Source organism: Mytilus edulis, chromosome 14 (assembly GCF_963676685.1).
Source record: "Mytilus edulis chromosome 14, xbMytEdul2.2, whole genome shotgun sequence".
In the NCBI taxonomy this organism is placed as follows: domain Eukaryota; kingdom Metazoa; phylum Mollusca; class Bivalvia; order Mytilida; family Mytilidae; genus Mytilus; species Mytilus edulis.
In genome coordinates this window covers 59,382,974-59,395,443 of record NC_092357.1, presented here as the reverse complement: position 1 = coordinate 59,395,443, position 12,470 = coordinate 59,382,974, and the positions used below count along the sequence as shown (strand labels likewise).

At 30.3% G+C, this 12,470-nt stretch overlaps 1 protein-coding gene across 1 annotated transcript in view; it reads left to right on the top strand.

The window, feature by feature from the left end:
• The first annotated feature begins 346 nt into the window (after positions 1-346).
• Positions 347-12,470, top strand: part of LOC139504340 (atrial natriuretic peptide receptor 1-like) — a 43,391-nt gene continuing 31,267 nt past the window's right edge. The window contains exon 1 of the mRNA XM_071294412.1: positions 347-548. Coding sequence (XP_071150513.1) covers positions 347-548 — 202 coding nt within the window. The remainder of the gene's footprint in view (positions 549-12,470) is intronic.

The window sequence follows — 12,470 nt, the reverse complement described above, 5'->3', positions numbered from 1 at the left end:
TCGTTTTTTCTTTTGTCAGATTACATAATTTTTTTAATTATTTAACAAGAAAAAATCCGTATAAAATATTTAAGATGCGTATATTTTACGAAAATATCTAACGTTGTCTTCATGTTTCATATGTTTTTAATGTATTTAATGGGTTCTGTTTTGAGAAAATGGCAACAAAACAAACATTTTTTTTTTAAATCAGAGATGAAAAGATTGTTTTAAATAATTCATTTCGTTCTTTTGATAGGTAAAACATCATTTTAGAAATATGACCTTTTTGAAAATTTGTGTGATCCTTGTCGGGTTGTATTTTCGTCATTCTGCAAATTGTGTGAAAATAATAAACATTCTTGGGATGGAACAAGAAGATAGTTTTGGTATCAACAAACTTCCCGCAATTTTCCTTGGAGTGGAGAAAGTGAACAGTATTTACAACGATACATTTCAATTGAATTTGATACGGACAACTTTTGGAGAACGATGCAGCCCTAATGACAAAGCAGTGGCATTTGCAGAAATATATTACAAGCATCATATTTCTGTTTCATTTGGACCAGGTAAGTCACAATTTTTAACGGCACTGGGTCGATACTTCTACAAGTGGACTATAAGTCCCAGGGGTATCATCGGCATAGTAGTACGTACTTCGGTAAAATTTATAACAATCTTTCTGAAATTGTCTGTTTATCAATTTTAAAATCTTAAAGAAACTGAGGCTTCAACTCCATTAGACAAGGTGGAATTATATTTGAATTTGACAAGTTTAATGTAGTTTTGGTCATACAGCTCTTTCAAATAATTGAATTTAAGCGTTCCTGTTGAAGAGAAATCCGGAAAAGCGCTTCTAAGACATTAAACAATAACGTGTTGTTTTTATAGTTTTTAGAAAACCATTGCACTTATCTTTAAAAAAAATAATTACTGGTAAAGATGACCGTTAATAGTTCATGGGGGTATCTTCCGATAAAAATTGTAAACAGACACGTCCCACTGGCTATGATCCTCTTTTTGATATGTCCTATATATCAAAGGGTTGCAATTTTACCAAGGTTGAATGAGAATATGTCAGTTATTTTTATTATTGCATAACAATATAATATTTCCCACAGAAAGTAACAAAAAGTTAACGTTTAATAAATTATAATATTGCACTAGTGCAATAAATCTTCAAAATGCATGACGTCATCAACGACAAAATCTTAGTTTAAACCAATTTTTACTTTCAAATATTATATTGCTATACAATAAAAGGGTTATTGCATGAATATTGGGGAACATTGTCCCTCGTAGAACATATATTGCACTCGCAAGCTCGTGCAATATAAAATTCTACTCGGGACAATATTCTTCAATATTCATGCAATAACCCTATATTAATAGAAATCTGTATATATTCTGTGTTACAAACATAAATGTATACGGCATATATGAGTTATATATGAATTGGCTATGAAATATACCAATGTAAAAGGATTTTTTACAAGACTTCAATATATGAATGGGGATGCTTTGAAATTCCCGCATTAAGTCTATACCAGATATCCCATAATTGGACCCATATTCTCTTGTTATAGGATCTGTTAAATCTAGTATCAGTATTATTTTCAGATAACTAGAATTACATGCATCAGGATTTACTTTATGCAAAGATAATCTAATTAGATATTATTCATATCTTACAAAAAGAATAAGAAAAGCCAAGAATGAGAGTGACATCTATCGGAATTTTAGTACTTCCGAAAAGATTGAGACAATTTTGTTGAAAATATAAACAGTTTCCGTTATAAAAATTGTGTAATGCATCTTCCTAATGCATATTTCTGATTCCTTTTCCAGTTTGACGTTATTTTTGTTGCGTTTTGTTTTGTTTTATCAGATTTTCATTATTTTATAAGGTTTTGAATTTTCGATTGATTTGTCCAAGATCATAACTTATTTAGTAAAATTAGTACCGTTAATGTAACTCTTTTGTCTTTGTTTTTTATGTTGTGTTTTGTGTACTGTTGTTTGTCTTTTGATCGTATTTGCATGAGTAACGTAAACACAAAAAAATAATTCTAAATACATTTCAAATATCAAAGAACACCACGTGCAAATGGAAAGAGATATTTTTTCTTGTTCTAATAAAGTGTTGTTGACTTATTTGCATTGAATGCATTTCTAAGAATTACAGTTTATTGCGTTTAAGGATGTTTGCTCCTCTACTTTTTGAATTTTGCCAGATTTTCGGAATCCTCTGGTTTTATCCATGTATTACCATTAAAAAAAATTGCCCACTAACCCATACTTTTCTTTTCATATTTTTATTTCATATTATTTAAAAAGCCATATTTGAAAATCTCATGAAATCCTTTTTATTTTTTCATAGTTTTTTAAACAAAAAAGGTGTCAATGTTAAGTAAAAGAAAATTCTAGAGAGAATTATTTCCCGCCAAATTTTCAACAGCTTATATCTCGAAAACAAGCACACTTTTTTCTGCTTATTAAGTTTCGTTATTTATATACTTTCAATTTATAACAGTCTTTTAAAAAGCTTGTTATTTTTAAACAGAGTAGCGAACATCCTTAACGTATTCAAATGTTTGCTTAATCATACAATTATCGGTAGTAAAGAGCTGCATACATTTGCTTACTTATATTACTTACTGCATAGAAAAAAACTATCGTTAATTTAATAAAAGTTGTACAAATTCGACTCCAGAAGAAAAAAAAATTAGTTTACTTACTATTTTTAAAGCTAGATTATGAAAACCTATTTTTTTCAAATGTTGGGCATCACAATTCTTTGATTAGGTGCTAAATTACGTTGCAAAGTATTCCTAATATATCATCGTCGTGCACTATAAAACGTAATACGAATAACTGTCATATACAAATGTATTGATAGAAAACTAAACTTCATTGGCCTCGAATTTCGTACCCCTGCAGTAGATTAAGTGTGATTAAATATAGTTCATGCTCGTTTTCAAACGCAAATACTTTCAAATTCGCAGATTCGATTGAATGGAGAGTTGTCTCATTGGCACTAATACCACATCTTCTTATAGCCTTGGATGAGATTTGTCTCATTTGCACTAATACCACACCTTATCTTCTTATAGTCTTGGATTAGAGAGTTGTCTCATTGGCACTAATATTAATACTTCTTATATCTAGGATGACGTGATTGCATTTTTCGGTAGTTAAGTATGCTGTTTATTATGAACGTTGCAAAACCAAAGCGTTAAATTTGGATAGTTTTTTTTATGCCTTACATATTGAATGCTCATTGCTTGATAAACGATATAGACCTATAACAATAGAAGAATTATCGTTGGGATCCAAATATATCATTATTTTTATTTCCATACTACAAACGACTTATGTGTGGCACTCAAATATACGTTTTTTTTGTTTTTTTTTAATTTTATACGAAGATATTACATTCAATGCTTATTTAAGGTGTGATAAGTCAGTTATCGACAATAGTTTCCATTTTCATTTAGAAATAAAAGCCTTTCTCAAAGTTATTTTCCTTTAGATATTAAATTTCATCATTAAAAGCTCTCATGTAAATATCAAAACTGTCATTGAGGTACTCAATTTCTGAACATCTCTATTTGAAAAGTAAAGTTGTTATATAAACAATGCAATTCCAAATGTCATACTTCTAAATGTTCTCTAAGTTGGTTAGAAATTCATCTTATTTGTAATTTGAGACTCTAGAGAGAAAGAGTTGTAGAGTTTTCATTTCAAGAAGAATGGTATTTTTTAAATAACGATTTCAAACACAGTGAAATATATAATATTTCATTAAAATTGAATTCTATTTTATATAAAAAATGTAATCAAATATTTACTATATAATTATACAGTCTAAACCAGTTATCTTATAAGAGTATACGCTACTCTTCCGAAAATCATTTTAATTGTATTTTTTTTTCTTTCATTTTATTACTTGGACAAATTTTTTCTTCATCTTTAGGTTAACAACATCCCTATCATGGGAATTGACCATCATAACTGAAGACCTTTAAAATAACAATGAGGATAAAATAATTAAACCGTTCCAGTATTTATTTAATGAATGGTAGTTAAATCCAGAAGACCTCAACAGTCTATTGAACATTTTTAACGGTTTTGTTCCCGAAATTATTGCTCCTGGACATCGCTTTATAAGATCATGGTTGATAATGAAAATATCAAATGATTAGATTAACAGTTTTACTTTGAAGGTCATACGATTAGAATAGTTCAATCACTTTGTTTTGCCTATGCAATACTAATTATCACTTTGAAATGACTTTGACATTCACGTTGTATAAGATTAAAAAATGTAAATTAAGTAGTTTATCTCCCTCGTGCATACGTTTAGAACCTTGTCCAGGTTTGGATATACTTTTGGTCTTTTTTATTTATCGAGTTTTTAATCTTTATTTTAAGTATTAGGTATTCATATGACTTGGCCCCTAGCTTAACCGAAGAGTCATTGATTGCGCATCGGGTGCAATATAATGAGTATTTTTATTGTAATTACTTCAGCAGCAAACTGTGCTTGATTTCCTAGGAAAATTCGAAAGGTAATTTGTATAATGTTTATGTGGGTGATGAGCAATCAATAGACGATGACAATGAAATATATCACGAACGAGATAAAATCTTCTTTAGTTAATTTCGAAAGAATCAACATTCAAATAGAAGCTTAAAATTAACTAAATACAAATTATTAGACTAGTATGAAACCACACTTGCCAATTTTGTTAGACTTTAACTTAATTTATCACAACTTCTGGAAATTGGACTTTAAAAGCTTTTGTAATTATTATCTCAGTTATTTAGCTCTTAAAGTCATTTAATATAATTAAATAGAACTATATTTTTCTTTTTAATTGACTTTTATGTAATGCGTTGTAAATCGGATATTTAGTACGCGAGTACGATTTAGTGAGATTTTATTAACATTTATTTTTAAATTGTTATTTGGAAGGAGAGTTGTCTCATTGGCACTCACACCACATCTTTCTGTATCTATTCTTTATCGAAACGTTTACTCCTAAATAGTACTTTGTTGTCTTAAAAAAATGCCTATTTTTTAAAAACATTATCTCTCCGATTTTTTATATTTCGATGTTGGATGAATATAATTTCAAAAATACGCTTCAAACGCACAAAATTCATTTTAAATATCTTATTTTGTTGTTGGTTGCTGACCTGTTATTGTAGTATTTTACAATTTACTACACTTGTTATTTATAATTCATGACTTTTCATAAGATTCATAATTGCATATCCGTGACTTATTTTAACTTGTAAGAATGTTGATAAAAAATATAAACTTCAAAGTTAATACATTTTGTTGTTGATGATTAGCCATATTATCAATAGAGATATTCATGCATATTGCTAATTTTTTTTTTTATTACCATAAAAATCATATTTATGTTCAATATCATAACTATTTACACACATTATCCAGCGAAATTGTTTTTTTAACCGTAAATGAGTAAGGACCCAATATGACTGATGTTTGTTGTTTTTAACCAAATCTTTGTTTGCTACTTTGCTGTGTGTATTTTTTGGTTTTGGTTAGTGACCTGGATTTGTTTTCGCTTAATCGATTTATGACTTTTGCCTTTATTTTATATATTTGTGAGATTTGGGCATTGGAAAAATACTGTGAACTTAATTTCACTCTAAATGCTCCTAAAACCACAATTTATTGATATTTACAAGATGTTCTTAACTTTTGAGTTAATTTTCTTTGCCACCTTCTAACAAACGGACAAAAGAAGAAAAACACTACTTAAGACTAATTACCTGTTTTCAACATAAACCTCCACTTCCAATACAGTCATGTGTGATTTTCATTCTTATGATCTCAATCGATAAACTATAAAGTTTACATAAACACAATCTATAAAGATATATTTTCAAAATGAACAGGAATCAGTTAAATATTCATTCCTGCTTTCGAACCATGTTGTTTGGACACATGCAATTACAAAGTCTACGAACTTTTTGCCTTTTTTTTTTTTATCTTAGCTGACACAACCTTTTAATTGTTCTTTTCATTAAAGTATTAACCAAAATTCGAGGTCAGATCCAAGGTACATTTAAAATCAAAAGTTAGGATTTTCAACAAACGAAATAAATGGAAAACATCCGTCATATTACTCCCTCTAGACAGATGTTTTCAGAAAAATGGTTGGCTAAACCTGGTTTTATATAAAGGTAAACTTCCAACGTGTATAACATTTGTTTATTAATCGTGTGCACATTTTTAATTTTGATAACAAGATTGCAAGATGACAAGCATGGAACAAAATATTTATTACGTTTTATAGTTTTCCAAACTATATTTTTCTCAGACGTTATGTCCTTTTCAATAATTTGTGTTAAACATAAAACGATTGATGTCATTGGTTCTTTGTTAACCTGCATGTAGTTCAGAGTATACATTCAAAATGATAGAATTTGTTCATTCTTTGCAAACACGCAGTAGATATCTATATATGTTCAAAAATAAATTAAAAATTTAGAGGTCACCGCGCATTTTCTCAAGTTACAGGTTGTAACAAAGTGACATGTTGATTCCTTCAAAAATGAACTATTTCAGAGTTATGTACCATTAAAATGCCAATTTAAAAACATAAAAAAACAAGCCAAATTATCTACACTCGTAAGCATATTAATATTTATAAGTTATAATCTTCTAAAATGTGTTTTTTTTAATGAAAATTGACATAGTTTTTTGCATTCCTGCATCAAATTGTGCTAACTTGATATAAAATCTGGACCTTAGGTTGTCAATTTCTTACAATCCAAGATTGAGAAAGACACTAATACCACCTTCGAATACAATCTTATATTAGTTATATAAGATCGAGGTATTTTTAATACGCCTCAAACATTCATATTCATTGTACAGTGGCAAATACTGGATGACAAATACTATTCGCTCGAATAGATTTTATCATTTTTGACAATTAATCCCCCTTTCTTCAGGCCCTCTATCCGCCTCTGTTGTACATACTTTTGTGAACACTGCTATTAAATATTTGTGCGTTGTTTAGAAGCCGTGTGAGTTGTCGCATGCTAAATCTTATTAAGTCGAATCAAAGATAATTGTAAATTGCACGTTACTTTATTAAATGTTTATTTCAATAGAATCGTGTCTCAGAAATTAATTTCATTAGTGCTCAGAAGAAGACCATTGTACACTCAGAGGATAATTCAAAGAGAAAAGTCCATAATCAAATGGCAAAATCAAAAGTTCAAACACATCAAACGAATGGATGACAACTGTCATATTTCAGACTTGGTATAGGCATTTTCTTATGTAGAAAAGGTGAATTAAACCTGGTTTTAAAGCTAGATAAGCCTCTCACTTATATGACATTCGCATCAAGTTCTGTTCAGGACTACGCTGACCAAGGCACCTACCTCATCAATGGAAACGACAGTAATGTAAAGTGTATTGTATTGACAATTTGTAAACAGACTCAATATATTTGTCAAGTACATGCATAATAACAAATATTCGTTTATGAATTGTTCACCGTGTCCTATTTCAAAATTTGATGTAATGCTACTAAATTTTTGCTTAATTAACGAATTTTACTGGGCAAATTTGTTCTTCAATAACATTGCTTGTTGTATCTAAAACTATATATTTTTTGTCTGATTTATTGTATTGTGTGCATAACTGGTTGATTATTAGCCTATTAGTGTTGATAATAATGGTTTACTTTTATAAATTGTTACTTGGATGGAGAGTTGTCTCATTTGAACTCATGCCACATCTTGTTCTTTTGGATACAATAAGAATACGAATTAAGAATACTTTATAAATCCAATTATGGACCCTTGCGGGTTTTAAATTTCATACAATGATTACAATGATTTGTGAATACATATATAGACTTTTCTAATTTTGACCTTCAACTGGTATTATTATTTTGATAAAAACATTATTGTTTGAATTATGCTATTAGTTTTTCTGCAACTTTAAGCATTCCAGGCTTTTGATTTGATACGCCTGACGCGCGTTTCGTGTACATCAGGGACACTCAGATCAAAATAACCATATTGACATATATTTGCTTTGGCTTTCAAATCGAAAGAAAGGAAATAAAGAACCTGCTGAAATTTGGGTAAATGACCTTGTATGAGCTATTGAAGTCTTATATGAAAAGAACAATAGGTGTTATGGGGCCAAATATTTTACCCTGTATCATAGGAAAAAAAACAAGGAGTTCGAACATTTGAACAAAATCCCTAAACCTCAGATGAGTACATCCTTAAGGGAGTTCGCTTCTCATTTTCAAAATAATTAACTTTTCAAAACACTAGTTTATATTGATAAGGGATTACTAAAGGAATCAAAAGTGCAAAAAACTATATAGGTCAATGAGCTTATTTTCGAGATATTAGTCATTGAAGTTTTGGCGGGAAAATATTCTCTCTTGACTTTTCATAGCTTTATTATTTACCAGTTTAAGTTCTCAAATTTTTTTAAAAATAATAAAGTTTTATTAGACTTATATAACAAATGGCTTATCATTATATATGTAAAAGATTTATAAAAAGAAAAAAGGGGGTCAATGGACAATTTTTTAAAGGCATTCAAATGGATAAAACCAGAGGATTCCGAAAATCTGACAAAAATCCCTAAACATGACAAGCGAACTTCCTTAACGACATTCCCATATATCGTAATCAGTGGAATAATATAGAGGTGAAAAAGAGAAACCTACAAAAAAAAAAACATTAATTTTTTTTTAGAAACGAACAACAATACAACTCTACATCCCCGTAAAACAATATAACAAAGAAAACAAAACACTTATATTCCACACATGAATTATGATACAAATACCGTTATAAGGGTTATAGATAATTGAAAACAACACGTTTAATAATTTCTATGCGTCCGAAGCGCTTTTCTGGATTTATAAGTGTTATGACTTTTTGGGCAGTCATATTGATGTTTAACCTCGGTTAAGACTGACTAGCTTGAATTGTTATTATAAAGCATGGAAGGAAGTCAGACAAGTTATCACACCAGGTGACGCCCTCAAATTACTTTGATTAGTTTTGCAAAGTGGTTTTGTTGATAATGAAATTGGATGTTGAGATAGTTGTTATCCATTTTCTTTAGTGTTTGAACTTTTGATGTTCGCATTTGATTACGGACTTTCCGCTTTGAATTTTTCTGGCTGTTTTTTCATTAGTTTATAGGACGATATAAATACTTATTATGAAGACTATTTTAGCAGAAGATTATAACAAAGGCACTAAAAGCAATATCCTGCCAATTCCAACACGTTAGATATTTACTGCATGCAGGAACATATATACATAAGTATAAACTTCTAGAGTATCGATGACGTAAATATATATAGCTTCTGATACATATCGCATATAAAACAGTTGTTATTAATTAACATATAATTATAAATATGGTACAACTAAATGCACTGTAATATCACTGGGGTAAAGCTGATGACCGTAACTGCATTCACGGTCATCCCAAGATGTCGGATGAAAAATTAGGTCAGTTTCTGTATTGTCTGTTAAAGTGTTTCTATATCATTTTCTTTACAAATCATACATTGAAACGATGTAAATTTATAAAAGAATCACTCGGAAATCACTAATTACTTCTGAGAAATGTGCATGAAACGGGAAATTCGATTTGAAAAAATCGCCAAGATGACCGTAAATCACAATCGAGATGACCGTAACAGAATCAGCGATTCATAACAAGGCTGACCGTAACTGCTTTTAAGATGACCGTAATTTGTAAATGATGACCGTAACTTTTAAAGGATGACCCGTATTTATATAACTATCTTTTTGTATCAAATGATTAATCGTGTTGGTATACACATATTAATATGAGAGTTTTATCCTATAGGTAGAAGAAAATAAGACGTGCTTCAAATGCAAAGATTACCATATGTATCTTCTTTACAGTAGAGGGTTTAATTTTTAAAATTAATTTGCCAAAAGACATGCAAATGAACAGGAAGGGAAAACATGCTACAAAAGCGCGATAAAATGACACCTTACAAGCATAATGAAAAAAATGCGGTGCACAGCCTTCAACTGCTCGACAAAAGATTTTTGTTTGTTTCTGCGATTCCTTTTAATGACATATAATAAATACACATTTTTAAAAATGCCAAAAAATTGCATGTACACCCATTGATATTATATCGTCTTTCATTTTGTCGTGCAAATAAAATAACAGAAATATTTTGAAAATATCATTCGAATAAACTAGTGAAGGTGAGCTCCAGCCAATCTAATTTAAAACCGATCTCTCATCGCTCCTGTTTCTGATATGTCGCGTGGGAGATCTAACGAAACCGGCTTTGAGGTCACATGTGAGTGAACTAAAAATAATGAATTTATAATGATATGCAAATGAGATGACGACCTATTAATAAGCCAATCAAAAAAGTTTATGAATTATTTTGACTGACGATTTCGTCGTAAATAAAATGAGTTACATCCCTTTACCTTACGTTAAACTTTCAAGATCGTGGAAGACTTAATTTCATTGGTCGAAAAAGACACACCTACGAGGTCACTCACATATGACCTCAAAGCGGGTTTCGTTAGATCTCCCACGCGACATATCAGAAACAGGAGCGATGAGAGATCGGTTTTTAATTAGATTGAGCTCCAGCAAAGTAGATCCTTAAAATAGTATTGTACGAAAAACGTATCACAAGGCGGAACGTTGTCAATTTGTATATATACAGAAATGTTATTCATACAGTCAGGATTCTACTTCTTCAAAATTATCTCCCCATTACGCCAGTTCATGCTCACAATCGTAGAAATGGAAGCCATTGTAGGGATGACGCTCTGTCAATTTTGCTCTTGAAAACTGATAAATTTATCCACATACCACCATTAAGATCGATCGTTATATGTCAGTTATATTTTAAAAGACAGATGTATCTACTAGCTAATGAGCATTAGTTAATGATCTTGTCTGCATTGATTCAACTTAAAAATATTGTCTGTTCGGATGTCATATGGAATTTTTGAAAATTCTTTAGATAGGTATCTCACTTGACCCATATATTTCATCTTTTCGTACTGTCATTTTTTTTACGTTATAAAGTCAACCTGTAGCTTTGATATATAATAATGATAGAATCTGAAGCGAGATGCTATATAAAATACTCTTGCTTTGTACGTTTTAAAGACAAAATATACACCCCAAACATGCCCTAACATAAAAAGGTGCACTCGATTTTTCTCTTTTCGATACAATCGTTACCTGTTTTGGGGAATTTTTTCTTGATTCACATAATGAAAGGGCAGACACGAAAATTTCTGAACTAAAAAAATGATATGTTCTCCGTCCGTGATAAAAAAAAATCAGAGGTTATGCATTTTCTACATCCAACTTATAGATACTATATATAAAAAAAGAAGATGTGGTATTATTGCCAATGAGACAACTATCCAGAAAGGACCAAAATGACACAAACATTAACAACTATAGGTAACCGTAAGGCCTTCAACAATGAGCAAAGCCCATACCGCATAGTCAGCTATTAAAGGCCCGATATTGTTTTGCATTACTATGTAATAGATACATTGAAAACTTATGCATATGGTATTTTTAAAATAAATCCTAAATATGGCCAATTATATTATAGTTTAAAAAAAGAAATTTATGAAACATATTTATATCCGCTAACCGAGCCCTTATTGAGACCGACAAACTCAACAAAAAAAGCTTTGAATACAATACGAATATTTCTTAGAATTGATGGTCATCCTATAAAAGTTACGGTCGTCCTATATAAATTACAGTCAGTCTTTACAAATTACGGTCATCCTTTACAAGTTACGGTCATCTTTTTACCAATCACGGTCATCCTTGTTTTATGTTACGGTCATCTTGAAAATATTTTGATTATGATTTACGGTCATCTTAACGATTTTTTCAAATCGAATTTCCCGTTTCGTGCACATTTCTCAGAAGTAATTAGTGATTTTCGAATGATTCTTTTATAAATTTACATCGTTTCAATGTATGATTTGTAAAGAAAATGATATGGAAACACTTTAACAGACAATACAGAAACTGACCTAATTTTTCATCCGACATCTTGGGATGACCGTGAATGCAGTTACGGTCATCAGCTTTACCCCAGTGAATATGTGTACTGTTTTAGATAAAGCAACTGTAGTATACCGCTATTTAAACAGTCATAATTCGATTACACAAAAACAAAACCGGGGAACACACTAAAACCGAGGGAAATAAACTACACGGCCACGTCCACTATGTAAAGCCTTTTTCAACTGGTTTTTATAGTTCGTTCTTATGTTACACCACTATCCCAGGTTTAGGAGAGGGTTGGGATCCCGCTAACATGTTTAACACCACCACATTCTGTATGTATCTGCCTATCTCAGGAGCCTGTTATTTAGTGGTTGTCGTTTGTTTATGTGTTACATATTTGTTT